The 17,740-nt window shown below is 37.2% G+C and overlaps 2 protein-coding genes across 4 annotated transcripts; both read left to right on the top strand.

Moving 5' to 3' along the window:
- Positions 1–2,988: 2,988 nt before the first annotated feature.
- On the top strand, positions 2,989–6,280 carry LOC110898020 (autophagy-related protein 8f). Of its 2 annotated transcripts, none has more exons than XM_022144759.2 (6): positions 2,989–3,086; positions 3,514–3,554; positions 4,094–4,149; positions 4,337–4,389; positions 5,035–5,153; positions 6,013–6,280. In XM_022144759.2, exons 2-6 carry the CDS (start codon positions 3,518–3,520, stop codon positions 6,105–6,107), a joined length of 360 nt encoding a protein of 119 aa, XP_022000451.1. In that variant the 5' UTR covers positions 2,989–3,086; positions 3,514–3,517; the 3' UTR covers positions 6,108–6,280. The 2 variants fall into 2 exon arrangements, with proteins under 2 accessions (XP_022000451.1, XP_022000452.1); XM_022144760.2 differs by lacking the exon at positions 2,989–3,086 and adding an exon at positions 3,106–3,180.
- Positions 6,281–14,663: 8,383 nt separating this feature from the next.
- LOC118485612 (WEB family protein At5g16730, chloroplastic-like) lies at positions 14,664–17,287 on the top strand. 2 transcript variants are annotated; one of them, XM_035981922.1, is made up of 3 exons: positions 15,125–16,428; positions 16,501–16,677; positions 16,764–17,287. In XM_035981922.1, the coding sequence occupies exons 1-3, from the start codon at positions 16,036–16,038 to the stop codon at positions 17,079–17,081; spliced, it is 888 nt and encodes a 295-aa protein (XP_035837815.1). In that variant the 5' UTR covers positions 15,125–16,035; the 3' UTR covers positions 17,082–17,287. The 2 variants fall into 2 exon arrangements, with proteins under 2 accessions (XP_035837814.1, XP_035837815.1); XM_035981921.1 differs by having other exon boundaries at positions 14,664–16,677; positions 16,764–17,247.
- Positions 17,288–17,740: the final 453 nt, after the last annotated feature.

Here is a 17,740-nt window from a genome sequence, read left to right as displayed (position 1 = left end):
AAAAAGCTACAGCTACTAGCTACCAGCTTCCAGCCACCAGTTAACAACTTCCAGCCACCAGCTACTTTTGTCAAACATACCCTAAGTTTTGTGGTTGCTCAATCTTGATCACAGATTGCAAGAGGACGACATTGATCAAAATGCTCGATTTGAATCTTTGGGTGTTATATTATCCGGGGATATGTCTTCTATGGAGAGTAGTAGAGCGAGAAACTTCGATAAAGAACGGGTGGTAATAAAACATCAATGGTTAGGAATATGGCCAAACTAATAAAAACAAGTATATAACTTCTAACTTTGTACTGTTTAAGACCATTATATTATAAATTTTAAATTTTAAATTTTAAATAGTAAAAATACAACCAATTTGATACTATAGGATAAATATTATGTTCAAGAGGAAGAATGATGCAACTAAACTATTCCTAAATAGTTTAAAAAATTAATGTTTGAACATGACGTTAACTTAGCATGACAAAAGAAACGTAGCATACAACAGTTAAAATCAGTTTCTAGTCAAAATACATTATTTAAAAAAAAAAGACAATAATTTGGTTCCAACACGAGTTATGACTAGGATATGTTTGAATTCCAAAACTCAAATATAGGAGCGTTAAACATATGGCTTCAAACCAATCAGACCGAAAACTATACCTAACTAGAACCATATGCATCTAAACCGTAGGTTTAAACCAAATCAAGTTAGGTAGTTTTGGTTTGGCTTTTGATACATCCCGTCAACCATTACATAACAAATGAAACCCTAAATCCTAACCGATAAACACCCATCTCATTATAAAACTGTAACCGAACCAAATAAAAATCCGATTATGTTAAAAAAATATTCAAACCGAGAAAACCTAAATCCAAACGGATAGCACAGATCACAAAATGATCCGAATATAAAAAAAAAGAGTTAAATGTAATTTTGGTCTCTGTGGTTTGGGTCTTTTTGCTAGTTTAGTTCAGAAGTTTTATTTTTTGTCTATGGGTCCAAAAAGGTTTTACCGTTGTCATTTTAGTCCACTGGGGTTGACTTCATCCATTTTTTCTATTAACGAGAGCGACAATTCAGTCATTTTATATCTAATTCTGTTAATTAGAAGTACAATTCAGCCATAAAAATGACCGAATTGCCCTTCTCATTAAAAAAAATGGATGAAGTTAACTCAGTTGACTAAAATGACAACAGTGAAATCTTTTTGGATTCACAAGCGAAAAATAAAACCTTTGAACTAAACTGATATAAAAAAAGACCAAACAAGAGACTACGATGACATTTAACTATTAAAAATAAACAATTTATAGCAACATACAAATATAATTCCCCGGTAAAGAATCCTGTAAAAAAGACCCAAAGTGTGAGAAATGTAAGAAAGAATCTCAACCATTAGATCTTTTGATCTAATGGTTGAGATCAATAGGGACCAAAATGGTTAATATTTTTTTTAATTTGGACTGAACTGAAAATTATAGGGGTAATAAAGTCTTTATATCCATTCAAAATAGGAAACTGTAAATTAAAATTCCTATAATTCCGATCTCTCTCCAATTAATCGAACAATAACCTAAAAACCTGAAATCACAACCAATTCAAAAGTAACAAACCTCCAGAATCCAGATTTTACCGTCAATCGATCCACGTTCTCATTTACAAAACCTAAACTTAATTATCGTTTCATAATTTGTTGTTTCACGAGTTTCTGAGGCGCGATTCTGTTCGATTTGGATCTGGATGTCCCTCAACTGATGTAATTTTCGTCCAAGATTGCGGCCCTCTGATGTGCGGCCCTCTGACGCTGGTGGTGCGGCGGTGGTGGGTGCCGGGTCGGCAGTGGTAGTGCCGGAAGTGGAGAAGATGATGCAGAGGTGTTTTTATCTTTTTGTGAATGGTGTTTTTTTTTTTCTGAATGGAGTTATTATCTTTTATGAGTGGTGTTATTTTTTACTGAATGGTGTTATTTTTTACTAAATGGTGTTATTTTTTACTGAATGGTGTTATTCTTTTCTGAATGGTGTTATTTTGTTGCTGAATGGTGTTATATTTATTTACTGAATGGTGTTATATTCTTGTACTGAATGGTGTTATATTATTGACTGAATGGTGTTATATTGTTTATTGAATGATGTTATTTTTTGTTTACTAGATGGTTTTTTTTTTGTTTCTGAATGGTGTTATTTTTGTTTCTAAATGGTGTTATTTTGTTTCTGTATGGTGTTTTTTTTGTTTCTGAATGGTGTTATATCTTGTACTGAATGGTGTTATTTTATGTACTGAATGGTGTTATATTTTTGTTTACTAAATGGTGTTTTATTTTTTTCGTAAAAACACCATGAATTGAACTATGAATTTTTTTAAAACACCATATCATGAACATGGCTCTGATTCTGTGAATGATGCAAAAAAAATTAAAAGGAATGATGTTATGGACGGTTATATTCCTTAAATCAATGATTTTCTCTCTCCAAATCCTTAAATCAAGGATTACCATATTTGAATTTGTTAATGTATTTACAATGTTACCCTTTTCAATTAATTTAGATCTAAGGGTATAAGGAGTGGTTAAACACTTTAAAGTGGCAAACCAAAAAACCGACCAATGAGAGCGCGCCATGTCAATTAGGCAAAAGTGTTTAAACTTTGGTGAAAAATGTTGGCAATGGTTTAAACACTTGGTGAAGTGGTAAACTATTTTTTAAAAAAAAAAAGGAAAAATGTGTGATTGGTTGAGATAGGAATGGACCCCACCCACAATACCCTCCCTCTCTCTCCTTCTCCCTCTTGCCGAATCGGTGTTCCATCACCGATTTACCCAACTGAATCGGCAAACTATATGTTGGCGGTGGGGTGGCCACACTTTACCGAATCAGTAAAGGATGGTTTACCGAAACCACTCCGCATCCCCTAATGGTTAAGATTCTTTCTTACCTTTTTCACACTTTTGGTGTTTTTTACAATAACTCCACCCATAACTCCCCTATCTTATTTTCAATTTATAAGGACAAAACAAAAGACTGAGCAGTTTTATTATCTTCTAAAATCAATCAACTCTCTCTCTCTCTCCCTCATTATATCGTCGAAATAGGTTTGTTTTCTTTCCTCTTTTGCTGCAATTAACTCTGTTCCTCTTTATTTGTGTTCTTGCTGAGGATATCTTGTGTAAAAGTCGCATAATTCTTGTGGGTTTTAAGTTTTTGACTTTATCATCAGACGTGTGAATTACTGAATATAAACTTGATTACTTAACAATCTTACTATCAGGGTTTTATTTAGTTTGAATATCGCATGTTCATTTTAATTGCCTTAATAAATTATAAAGAAATTACGCCGATTATAATCGTATTATCGGTTTATTTATTGATGGGTCATGATTACTTGGTGAATTTTGTTTTGACTTTGACCGTAAAAGGTGTAATCAAGATGAATTTTGACCTTGTGAATTGTTATTTTCACTGCAAATATAGGACCTGTAGGTTGCTTTTCTAAATTTTTATGTTTGTTTTTGAGTATAGTGACATGGCAAAGAGTTTATTCAAGCAAGAACATGATCTTGGTAAGTGTTCCCTTTGTTATATTGATATTAGACTAGCGGGTGTGGGGCGTTGGTTGGGGCGGGGATGCCAGGCAACGCTGGCTAACCCACACAGCGCCAGCGTTGGCAACGGCTAGCCCAAATGGTCAAGTCTCACCAGCCACCTCACGTCTGCCCCCCTTCCAACGCCAGGCTTCAAAGCCACGCTAGCGGAGCAACGCCATGGCCAACGCTGGCACGGTGTGGGTTAGCTAGTGTTGCCTGGCATCCCCCGCCCCAACCAACGCCCCACACCCACTACTCTTAGGCCCGGTTCGGACCGATGGCGGACCTAGAAAAAAAATTTGTTCATGGGGGGGGGGGGGGGGGGATTGAGCGGCTTAACCAAAATTTTATCAGGGGCGATTCAAATTTTAGCGTATAAATAACGGTAAAAAAAATTTCATGGTTGACCCCATGTCCGCCAATGGTTTCGACTTATTATCCAGTTTTATTTTCTTTGTTATTTTTGGTGTTGAGAGTGATCTCATTGATTTGAGTTGTGTATTGGTTCGATTCAGAGAAAAGGCGTGCTGAGGCTGCTAGAATTAGAGAAAAGTACCCCGATAGGATTCCAGTAAGTGTTGATCTCTCTCTAGATTTGTCATGTTTATATGGATGACTCTTTTGCAGAACATGTATCAATCTTTGCAGTTATAGTTTTAATTTCATTCTAGTGAAGAGAAGTATTGGTTATGTGATATGGTTCTAAAGTAATCTTCTTGATTTTGTTTTGAGGTTAATTTTGATTTGGTCATTTTAAGGTGATCGTGGAAAAAGGGGAGAGGAGCGATGTTCCCACCATCGATAAGAAAAAGTATGTAATACGTATATGCTATAGCTATTATAACGCTATTTTTCTCATTTACTCGAGAGTAGTCAAACGGATATCACCTACAACGTAAGTTGTGGTTTAACTAGACCTCACTAGCTCACTTGTTAACAGGGTATCGGCTGGGTCTCGTGAGTTTTCCTTAACCGTTTCTCATGATGACAAAAAAAAAAAAATATACATATATGTCAACATACCGGAGATTGGAAAGAAAGCCTAGGATTTTCAAATTTATATTTATATAAACTGTATTTATTTATATATCGGTGGCTTGGACCACACGGAGTGGGCGTGGAAAAGTGGCATGGTGGCTCCTCCACGCCGGGAACACCACCCCGTGGGGGGACGTGGTGGTGAGGGTGGGGTATTTTCCAGTGGCGTGGAGGGCATTTGGGTGGTGAGGTGGCAGCTTTTCATTGGTTGGTGGATTTTGGGTTGGTTTTGATGGGTTCTTGTTTATTTATTTTTTATTTCTTTTATAAAAAACGTCACTTTCACGCCTCTCCCACTCCGTGCTTTTTTACCACGCCCCCTTGCTGACGTAGCTGTCACGTGGCCCTTAATGCCCTCTCTTCATGCTCTCCTATTCTGTATAGTCTTATAAAGTATTCATTGGGTTAATAATTGCAGGTACCTTGTTCCAGCCGATTTGACTGTTGGCCAATTTGTTTATGTGATTCGTAAAAGGATTAAGTTAAGCGCTGAGAAAGCTATATTTATATTCGTTGACAACGCCCTGCCACCAACGGGTAATCTTCCTGAAATACTTGATTTTTGCATAGTTTGAAAAACGGCTGAGGCGCCCAAATAACAAGTCTGAAACAGCGTCTCATGGGTTTATTTTGTATGTGCGCCTCATAGGGCTGAGGCGGTAAGAAAAGCTACACCTCAGGCGGCCTTGATGTTTTTGACTTTTTGGGTCAATTTCAAATATACCATGTCTTTTTAATGTCTGTTTTTGATGATTCCGTTGATGAAATTAGTTGGTGTTTTATTTTTACAAGATATATAATTATTTATATATATGTTTTAATCCCACCTTGGGCTTACGCCTCGATTCTTCGTGTGAGGCGAAGGGAAAACGCCTCGAGGCACCATTTCGTACTTTAAAAACTTGGATTTTTGCTTTTTTTTTTTTTTCAAATTTAAGTGACACAGATTTGATACGCTTTTTTCTTAACTTCTTAGGCCCTTAACCTTCAATTACATTCGAAGAGGTGGTTATGTAATCATGTTTAGATTATCTAATTTCAAAGCCTGTTTTTTGAGTTGAAAACCGACTTATTTCCTTTGATAATTTGAAGTACTACTAAGAATGTTGTATTTCAACCCATGATGACAACAAAATACTATACAGGCCTCTCTATATATATTTAGAATACATGAGCCTGGCAAAACGGGCGGGTCGAGTAACACGTCATGGTCAAAATAGACCCTCACTAGAAAATGGGTTCTGATCAAAACAGGCTTGGGTGAAATGTGTTGTTTAATAAAAAGTAGTATAAAAAGGGGTTCACCCGCTATATATTTGCTTTTCTGTGCGATATTGCAACTTAAAACTATGGCTTTTCGGGTGATTATTTTTGTGTTGCTGTGGTGTTCTGGCAGGGGCGATTATGTCCTCTGTATACGAAGAAAAGAAGGATGAAGACGGTTTCTTGTACGTGACTTACAGCGGAGAAAACACATTTGGAGAACAGTAATACTTTTTCCAAATATTTTTTTTCTGTTTTTTATAATATCTTACATTTTCATGGATCTTGTTCTTTCTGTCAAGAAAATACCATGAATCCATGATACAAGTGCAGATGTGTATATAATATAAGCCTGAATAATGGGTATGTTAGTAATCATTTGCTTTTCATTGTATCATCAACTCCTGTTGTGGTCTTATCGAAAACCAACCAATTATATAAGTACTTGGTTGTTTTAAAATCGAGCGTCGGTGCACAATGTGATGTTATCTAGTGAGCTACCGTGATGTGGTTGTGGTGCAGTGGTGGTGCAAGCAATCAAATTTTATCTAAACTGTTATAACCTTAACCTTTTGGTTAAAAAAGATATAAATAGTTCTTGTGTGGGTTATGTTTAGGGTTCTAATGATGTATTATCATTTGGGTTCCAAGAAGATAGTTTTCATAAGGTTAGATATGAGATTAATAATCACACTGGCAAAAATAGGTAGGTCGGATTGGATACTCGGTCAAATGGATGGACTGGTCGGATTGGATAACGGGTCAAACAACTTAGGTGATACTCAGTGATAGCGAATCATCTTAGTTCTTGTGGTTTGAGTCATTTTGCCAGTTTAGTTCAAAGGTTTTATTTTTCGTCTGTGTGTCCAAAAAGGTTTCACCGTTAACATTTTAGTCCACTGGGTTAACTTCATCCATTTTTTCTGTTAACGAGAAGGACAATTCGGTCATTTTATATGTAATTATGTTAACTAGAAGGGCAATTTGGCCATATAAAATGACTGAATTGCCCTTCTCGTTAACAGAAAAAATGGATGAAGTTAACACAGTGGACTAAAATGGCAACGGTGAAATTTTTTGGACCAACAGACAAAAAAATGAAACCTTTGGACTAAATTGGCAAAATGGCCCAAATCACATGGACTAAAATGGCATTTAACTCTAAAATAAAACACATTATCTGAAATATTATTTTTGTAAATCATTATTTTATAACAAAAAAATGAATTTCTTACTCTACTTATAATATCTTATGCCACACATATAATTTGAAAGCTTGTATAATTTTTATAACGTTTGTTACCCAGGTTTTAATTTGTAAAACTATAAAAAAATGCAAAACAAATGTTAATTCTTTTAAAGTGAATGGTATAATCTTAAACTTTGTTTATTTTATATCTTGTTGTCAACTGAAATTTTTTTTTCCTTAGCTATGTCAAAAGATGAAGAGGCAACATTAACAAAGCCAAGGAATATGATTCTATGAAGAGGGTCTCTTTTCTCCTTTTCTTTTCTTGCTTTTTTTTCTTTGCAAATTGTATTTAAACGAGTTTATGCTTACTCGCGCGTTGCGGTGGGATGTTGATTGTTAAGTCTTTAGTATATTTACAATAGATGCAAAACTTTTTAAGGTTAATGCAACATATTTTTTCTTTTCGCCTAACCTCTAGCTTACAAAACTACTTGCGCCAAAAAATGTTAACCAAGCATTTTCTCCCATTTGTCGAGTCAATTTCATTTCAATACCCATAAAATTTTAATATGTAAATAGGCTCCTACAATGCTTTATATGCATTGCAATGTTAAAAAGAATTTACCTTTGCATCAACAATACATCTTTACTCATTTAAGCAGGTTGTTAGAAATTAGTTTCACCCAAATGACCATATGTTAGAAATAAAAAAAAAGTAGAAAATAAACATGAGCAAACGACTAACGATTAAATGGATAAAAGAATTAATTTAACATATAAGGTGCATAAATCAAAATAACTCTTTTTGCATAAATCAAAAAAGCTCTTTAAATGGTTTTTTATGTTACCCATGGCATTATATCTTAGTGGTATCTTGGGGGTGGGATAAGGCTTATGACCATTAGGTCATGGGTTCGATTCCCACAAAGAGGGTTTTTCCCAGATTTATTGGGTTTCCTCCTGAATTTGTGTATAGACATTATTGCCTAGTGGAGATGGATATGATCGGGTGGTTCTGCTGGTGTATAGGCATTATTGCCTAGTGGAGATGGACATGATCGGGTTGTTCTGCTAGTGGCACGATAATACTCCAGTGGTCCGTCGGTAATCTAAATTTACCGTTAAAAAAATGGCTTTTCATGTTACTTGTTACATTCATAATAAATATATCATTGATTTAAACGAAGCAATATAAGATTTTCCTTTTTCAAGTATTATTTTCCGGCTTTGTAATATGAAACACAATTTATAACACATTGATTGGAACATGACCTTGCCAATTACTTCCAACCCAATTTGTAAACACCCTGCCGCTAGCCCAATTTTTTAATATCAATCACAACCTATAACACATGCTTAAACCTGCCTTAACTCTGTCAAATAATTACTTCCAACCCAATTTATAAATACCCTACCGCTTTAATCATGTCTGAACTGAGCATCGAACAGAAATGAGCATCGAACCAAACGTCTTACCGATTCACTATGGATCGGATTTAAAAACCTAAAGACGTTACAAATATAATAAAATTAATAAATATTAAAAATATAACAAAGTATCCAATATACTTATTAAACTTCAAACACAATCATATATCTATATATACATTTATCAAAATAAACAAATTAAACATCTCAAAATACATATTTATCAAAATAAACAAATTAAACATCAAGCATCATCAAAATACATAATAAATGGATTTAATAACTAAATTTAATATTATTAAAAGAAACATAACCGGAACTAAATCTAATATTATATTTTATTTAAAACTTAATCTATACATATAATAAAGTAAACTAAATAAGAACACGTGTCGATTGCTTAGGAGTCCTTGGATGATTTTTCCCGCTAAACCATTAACCTAAAATAATATCCCTAGGGTAAAATAACCCGACTCGGAAGATAGGTTTAATCAAACAAATCCCACTTCGCGTTTACACTATCCTCCCATTCTAAACAAACCCTAATGACGACGACGTTCATATGATCCAACCGGTCGATGTATAATCGATTGTTGGAAGAAATTGATTGCCTCATGTAGAAGATCGAATGGATGGATGAAAACTTTTTTTCTCAAAACACGCGTATCCTAAATCTCAATCTGCTCACCAATCTAATCTCTTCTCCTCACTCTCCGTTCACTCAACGATCCGTCAACATTCACACACACAACCTAACGGAAACTATCACACAATAGGAGGAAAAATCTTGAACAACGACAACAAGCAAATTGTGCGCTATGGTGGAAGAGATAAGAGATGAGTTCCGAAGTGGATTCGTTGAGCAGAGTCGCCGAGTTGGAAATATTATTCGGTGACACTTCTATGTCAACGGTATCGAATTTGATTGCATTTGAATTTGATGACGCCATAGCTTAGTTTATAATTGTAGATTTGTCATTAATTTTGCTGCAATATTTAGTTTTAGTTGCACCTTGCATATTAAATCATTAAAGTTAATAATTGATACTTTAGATTGACGTAGATGACGATTCAATTTCTCTTTCATGAACATGAAAATAGTTTGTTCAGTACTTCAATTTATATATTGTGTAAAGTAATTAAATTGACATTTGAGACTTATAAAGTGGAAACTGAAGTATATAAGTGGAGAATTGTGATGAGTGTGTATTGAAGAGTTAAATATCAATTACTGTATGATTTTTAAAAGTTAAATAAGAGCAAGAGCCTAACACGGAATGTTTTGTTATGAGCCACATCCCTACTATAGAATGGTTTAAGTTTTGGAAATATACAAAAATATTCATGGCTTTTCACATACATAAAACTTGCATCAGATAACTTTCATTATAGGCGTTGCTAGAGGGGAAGTCTTCCTCCAGAGGAGTTCTATAGGCAAAGTTTTGTGATAGCAAAAGCATCAGAAGTAGGTAGGTTCTGGGAACGAAATGTGAAAGATCCTAGCCGTAGCAGTATTAAGTGTTTTGTTGAACCGCTCACTAACAATTGGACATTTATAAAGTCATTTGGATCATGTGATATGTGATATGGTATACCTTGGTTTTTCTTATAGCCAAATGGGAGACTGATACTTAGTCATATAATTAACGGACAACCATCATACTCATAGTTTCTACTATTATGTAGGTTCTGGTTGATTCATAACTTGTGAAATCTAATGCTTTGTATGCTTGGCTTTGTGATGTACATATTAGAGGTGAGATTTTTAACTTGTATACCTACAAAAGGGTTGACTTAAGTTACGTTGTATGTCTAATTAGTTTAACGGTTTCAGCTAAAAGCTTTAACTGAATAGGAAACCACTTGAAAGTCTCTATAAGAGGAGTAAACCTAGCTGTCGTATAAGAGGAGTACACCTGGCTGGCTTAACATATGATCTTTGGATGTAAGAATATAGTAATAGGTGTAAGAATATAGCAATGTTTTTGTATTTATTATTGTTTTAAATCATCTGTACCTTACTTAATCATCTACAAGAATGATTTGTTATGACGTGACTCAAGAGCATATAATTAGTGTTCAACCCGTGTATTACACGGGAAGATAACCTAGTGATTTAATAAAATGAAAATTAAAAGAATGGAAGACAACTCATAAGTAATAATTCCTTGGCCTTCGAAAATTGAAAAGATACAAAAGAGAGGGCTTGAAACTGAAACGATACAAAACAACAGTAAATGTAATCGGAACAGTAAGATAGGACTTTTGTGTTCTATCTACATCTCGCACCAACAAACATTCATCTTCGTTGCCATTCATTTTTTGGTTCGAATCAGTTATTCTCTCTATTTTGTGGTTCGAATCAAAACAATAATTCCTAGCTTTTTTTCTGAAACGCAATCAATACCTGTCTCTCCCCTTTACCGTCATTATTAACGTAGAGATGGAACCATCATCTGCCGTCACTTCTTCCGGTTGAACCAGTGACGGGGGAGTGAGTCATAGATTAGTGACGACGACAGTGGTATTTCATGGCGGAGTACGTTGTTGGTGGAGGGTTCACACTAACGACGACAGTGGTATTTCATGGCGGAGTACGTTGTTGGTGGAGGGTTCACACTCATCGTTGATATTGTTCTTCGTTGGCCATTTTTTAAGAAGTTAAGAAATTGTGTGGTAAATGGTTATTTGAGGCGGTGGCTTTAAGCGTTATAAAGGATATGAAACGGTGGCAGGGGGCAAAGATGGTGACTACTGGATGAGACGCATCGGAGGACGACGTTACGACGCCATGTGTCTACGGTGTTTTATGTCAGAAAACGGTGTTGGCGGTTAAATAACGGTATTTTATATTGCGAATTGTTTATATTAGGGTACGTATTATTATATAACGTGAATCGGTGCATGTTTTGAATGAATCGATTCCTCTGGTTGAAGCGATGCAATGATGGTGTTAACGCAACCAAAGTTGCTAAATGTATATTATATAATATAATAATCCCAACTTTCTTAATTTGGCCGATGATAATCCCAACTCAGTTATTGGCCAATAATAATCCGAACTAGTTCACTTTTGCCCGATAATAATCTGCGTTAAATATAGTTTAACGGAGTTAAGTTTTTTTCCGAATTACAAATGATGTTTTAGGGCTTTTGATTAGAACGAAGATACGAGTTGATTGATGTAAAATTTACCCCGAAATACTGCGCCAAACGACGAAAACGGTCCTTCAATTCGGGTGTTTAAACTCCCAATTAACAAAAATCAAGCCCTTTGAAGCACCGTTTCGAAGTAAGTTTTACATAAATCGACTTGTATCATCGTTCTGATCACCGTTTCGAAGTAAGTTTTACATAAACCGACTTGTATCATCGTTCTGATCAAAATCAATAAAACATCGGTTTGTAATTCGGAAAAAAGGTTAACTCCGTTAAGCTATTTCTAACGGCGGACTATTATCGGCCAATAGTGAAATAGTTCGGATTATTATCAGCCAATAACTGAGTTGGGATTATTATCGGACAAATTGAGAAAGTTGATATTATTTAAATCCAATTTGCTTTTCTTTCTTTCTTATAATATTTCTCGATTATATAAAAACTCTTAAGAATAAAGTATCATTTCATTAAAAACACAGATACTTTATTGGTGTAATATAGTACGAGTAAACTCTACCATTAAAAAATATATAAGATGAATTTTCTTATAATTAAGAACATCTGTAAGATACACGAGGTGTAATGCGGGTACCGATTTCGGGTTGGGTACCCTAAGCGGCTACCAGCTAAAAGCTTAAAATGTATTATTAAAGCTAAAAATATAATATAAATTTCAATTTTTTTATTAAAAAACATTTTTTTTTAAATTTCGGACTGCTTTGGTCCTCGGGTGGTCGCCTGACCCGCCCAAACCTCAATACCGACTCTCTGGCAGCTACCCCCCTCCCCCACCCTCCTGCCTAAGGGGTACCTAAATCGGGTTGCCATTGAATGGAGGATGAAAACATGTGATCGTTGAATGGTCACATGAACGTTGGAGAGGGGGTGTATTAAATTTTTTTTTCCAATTTCGATTCAGTTATAAATAGCCGACCTTTTTATCATTTTTATTCGCATAATATTCTACACACACAACTAATGGCTAAACAAAAATCAAAGGTTGTTGTGAGCAAAAAATCCTCTAAAACCCAAGGAGGTGGTTCGAGAGTAGAGATGGGTATAATCGGGTATTTTTAAAACCCGGAATCGGTTTCAACCCGGAACCGGGTATGGATACAAGTGATTGGAACCGGGTTGTCAGTGGAACCGGGTCCGGGTACAACCCGGGTACACATCATTTTTTTTATAACCGGTGGAACCGGTTTCGGGTACAATAGAACGGATTACGGGTACTGTTTGGAACCGGTTACACTGAGTATTTCAATAAAGCTGCTGTCTACTGTTAAGAACCGGTTCTTAACAGAAAAAGCTGTTTTTTTTTAATTTGTACCGTTAGAACCGGTTTTCAAATATAAAAATCGAGATTTAGGATCAAACATTTCAATTTGCATCATCCAATCCATCTATCTTCTTTCTCTGTAAACACATTTGAAGAAACACTAGATAAATGGTCGGAACCGAGATATCTAGGGGGTTTGAATCCGCATAAAAGGTTAGTTCTCTCTCAATTGGTTCAGTGGTGATCGAACTTCTTCTCCGGCTATTCTACAAAACAGAGCACCGTTAGCCTCGTCAAGGGGAGAAGAGGGTTCTCTCCTTGACCCGACTCCGGTGTGAGAATAAGTATTTGTATGGAGAAGATAAAGGTATTTGAGTAGTGAAATTGGATCTGCCTTTTTTTACCTGAAGAATTCTCCTATTTATAACCGAGAGTTTGGGAGGGAAAATCTGTTATTGAAAAGATAACGGAAGATGCTAACACCGTAGCGGTTATCTTTTCTTCCGTTAAGTCTCTTTACTCTTCGTTAAGTTTCTTTGATCCGATGTGAGTGCATATCTTTTCTGTGGGATTTTTGGGACCTTACCCCTTCAAGTCCCCCCAGTCTAGTGTTGTACTTATGCAAATAAGTGGAGCACTGGACTTACGAGAGAGATGGTTTTTGAGCGCGAAAAAATGAGAAATCTTCTATGAGAAGACTCTATTTTATTTTGGGAATTTTGGAAATCTTTTGTCTTTATAGGACGGTACAGCTAGGACTGTAGGTCAAGCTGACACTGTCAGGTATATGCTGCTTTTCGTGCCTTTCATGCGCGTGTGCAGACGCGTGTGTACTTTTTCTGCTCTGTTGAGGGACTGTGATACCGAAAAATTTGCTGTGACGGTTCCCGATGCTTATTTATTGCGATGAGTATATAACGTTTGGGTAACCTCCTAATGTCATCATTGTTCTGTTGAAACTTTTCCCCTTCCTTTCTTTTCTTGAGAAATCCATCATTCTTCTTTTTATGTCAACCGGAGAAAATCAAGAAAGTCTTGCTGAAGAGATGTCTTCTAAACTTCCACCTTTGAAGTGGCCGAGGGGGTCTTTTGACGGTTTGATGCGAAATCTTAAGCTTCCGGAAAGTTGGGGTGCTCTGTATCCTGAAGAAGGGCAGACGGTGGCAGATGCTCCGTCTGGGTATATCACCCTTTTCTGGGATTTCTTCTGTGACGGCAACTTTCGTTTGCCTGCAACGACGTTTCTTCTTGACATCCTTACATTTTATAACATTCATCTTTCCCAACTGCATCCTATTGGTATGGTCAGGGTTCGACATTTTGAGTTCGTGTGTCGGACTATGAATATTGAGCCGACCGTTCCTCGATTTAGGGTTTTTCACCAAACGCACTGTACCCAGGGGTTTTACTCTTTCGTTCAGAGAGCTACTGCAAAGAAGATTTTGCTCAATCCTCCGAAATCCTTCCACGATTGGAAACATAAATTTTTCTTTATCAAGGCCGGAGTGATTCCGATGAGGATGGTGTTGAGGGGAAAAGAGGATGTTCCTATTGAAACACTCCAGACCCCTTCTGAGGAAACTTGGTACTAGGATCTGAAGGAGATACCTAATATTGCTTTACCGGAGAAAGCCCTTGTCGGAGCTGGAATGAGTTTAAACTGGAGGATGGATCGGGACGACAAGCCTGTATACACCGAGGGGGGCCATGGTATGGTTTAAGTTTTTTTTTTTTTTTTTTTTGAGCCTGTCTGTTTTTTCCTGCAGTTGTTTCACTGTATGTTGTTGCTTATAAAAGAGAAGGGGGAAGGATGGGTACCATCAAGAAAAATCCTGATGAAGAATTTTGGTACGATCGCATTGCAAAGAATTTTTCTTTTCCGCGGGACGCGGATCTGTCTGATCCTCCTGCTGGTGGCGCAGGTAAGATTGTGTTCGTTGTTTGTCCTAACTTTTCACTTTATGCCTTAATTGTTCTTTGCGCTTTGTAGGTGAGTTGTCAAACTTGGGCGTAGGCTCTGAGAGGAAAAGGCGTGCTACGGCTAGTAATGTTGCGCCCAAGAAAGGTGATGCCGGAAAGACTCAATCTTTCAAAGTTAGAAATGTTGAGAAGAAAGGTATGCGCCATTCTTCTGACAAGTGTGATTATGTGGTGGTTTCTGATACTTTGGAGGGTCTTACGCCTGCAGTTACTATTCGGCGACCGAAATCAGAGCCGAAAGATTCTGCTGATATTCCTCCATCCAACCCAGATGATCCAATTGACTTGGAATCTAGTCCTGAGCATTTGGTGCAGAGAGGAGCAAGCAAGAGAAAACAAACTGATACTAACGCGGAGGATCAGCCTCCTAAAAAGATTCAAAGAAAGAAGATTACTCGAAGGGGGAATCTTGATGCTTTTGTTACGGAATCTGTTCCTGGTAAGCAGCATTTTTTCTTGTTTCCTTTTTACGGGTTAGATTTTTATGGATTCTTGTTCTTACAGTAACTCCTGTTGCTCCAACCCCTATCGATGTTCAAGCTGTGAAACATGAAGAACTTCCTCCTACTCCTCCGCATGCTTCTGCAACTGTTCAATCAAACGCTGCAGAAGGTGCTGATGAGGGTGCAGAGAAGCCTGTTGAAATTGAGAGGCCTGCTGATGTTGGCCTAGGCAAGGTGGATGATACGGAGAATCTTTCGGCTCCTAAGGTGGTTACTCAAGACCAAAGGAGAGGGTCAACCGAAAAAATTTCTACTCCTGCTCCTTCAGATACTACACCGGAGCATATTGAGAAGACAACAGTTGAAGAACAAGACTCATCAGCCGGTGCTAGTAAGCAATCTCCTATCCGTCCAGAGGAAACTTTGGGAGATTATTATTATCGGAGCTACTCGGAGAAGGATGCTGCTGATCCTCATGCTCCTGTCTGGAATTTGAAGAAAGGGGATAATTTTGCGGACTGGCATGTGTGCCAAGATTGGCTGCAGGGGATACTTCCGCCTGGGGAGGTCAAGTTTCAAGAGAGCCGATCTTGCGATCAGGCCTATCAGTCTTACGTTGCTGAGACCACCGCTCATGTTTCTACCACCCATCGTATTGTTTGAGAGTGGTATAATATGCATAAGGAGCAAAAATCTTTTGCGGCGGCTCAGAAGAAATTCTCCAATGATGAGAGACGCTTGGCGCAATTGATGGCGAAACTAAAAGATGATCAAGCCAAGTTTGAAGCTGAGCGGAAGACTGGGGAGTGGTCTGTTGCTGGTTGGAAAAGAAAGGCTGAAGCTGAAGCTGCTCTTCTTTCTGAAGAACGAAAAAACTGGAGGAAGATTTGTGAAAAGGATAATGCAGAGAAGGCAAATCTCCGTATTATTATAAATAACCTCAAAGCTGATGTTAAAAAGCTGAAGAATCAAGATGCGGAGGTTGAGAGATTGAAGAAGGAGAAAGCTGATTTGGAAGCCTTGTTGGCAGAAGCTCGTGCTCATAGGGAACGTAGCGAGCAACGGGAGGTACAAGCTTTAAGTACTCTTGCCATTAGGAATAAGGAACTAGAGGAACTTACTGCTTTGGTTTCTGACCAGGAACAACTGAAAAAAGACCTGGAGCTTGCGCGTTCTGAACATGCTGAGTCCTCCCGCCGCTTGTCTGCAACCGAAGAGAAATTGGAAAATTCCGAGACGGCGCGGGTTTCAGCAGAGAGCGAGCTTGAGCCTTTAAGGAATGATATGACCTGGTTGAAGGATCGTGGAATTGCCTGTGTAAGCTTCCTACCTTATATATGCGTTTGCGTTGGCTTTTTTCTTTCTTTTCTTTTGTGTTAACCACTATTGATTTGGTTTCATAGGTTGCTGAATCTGTGTTAAACTCTAAGGAGCTGGATAAAACTGTTGCGGATTTAGTGGTTGCTGCGCGACGGGATGGTTATGCGCAAGGTTATGCAGAATGCTCCCATCATGTAACGAGTGCACTGAAGGTTACTTGGGATGACAGCAAGTCTGCTACTTTTGGTGTAAATACTGCGGCCGCGCTTGCTTCTATGAAGGCGGAGTTTAATAACTTACAACTCCCAGTTATGGAGTTGATAGATGTAGCGCTACAATCGGACGATCCGGTAGCGCAGCTTAAAGAAATCTTCCCTGATGAGGGAGAAAATTTAGAGTAGGGTGAAATTTGTTTCTGAACAATTTGTGTTTTCCCTTTTTCCTGTTTGTGGGATGTATATCCTTGCTTTGTTGCGCTGTTCGCGTAAAGACTCGAAACACTGCCGTGTTTGAATCTTGTCAGGGCGTATTTGTACGCTGAAAGTAATATGTTTCTATTTGTTTGAATGCCTTTACAATTTTTTGCATGAATACAATTGCTTTTTACTTAAGTAAGGCGAATGAATGTTGGTATGAAGCTCATGCGTGGAGTTTATGGTCATTTGTAAAGTAATCACTGACCGCGAATGGAGCTTATTCTATACTACCATAATGTTTTCGTGCTTACTAAAAAGAAATTGCATGCATTTTGTAAATACAAATGATAGAAACTTTGTAATTTTTATTCATGGATAACGCGCAGAGGCATTACAAAGTCTTAATAATTAAATGGAACTTAACTTAGTTCTGCCATTTTTGACGTTTCTCTGCGGGGAATTCTGCAGCATCTCTTAAGTCTTAGCCCGTTTGTTGGAGGTTTCTTCTCTGCGGGTGATTTGCTTAATCTCCTTGCGCATATTCTGGAGTAGATGTGTAAACTCCCCATTTTTGAGGGCTTTTTCTATCTCGGTGCGCAAGGAAATGCAATTGTTTGTGGTGTGTCCCGTATCCTTGTGATATT

Source organism: Helianthus annuus, chromosome 13, assembly GCF_002127325.2.
Source record: "Helianthus annuus cultivar XRQ/B chromosome 13, HanXRQr2.0-SUNRISE, whole genome shotgun sequence".
Classification (NCBI taxonomy): domain Eukaryota; kingdom Viridiplantae; phylum Streptophyta; class Magnoliopsida; order Asterales; family Asteraceae; genus Helianthus; species Helianthus annuus.
This window is presented reverse-complemented; position numbering and strand designations above follow the sequence as displayed.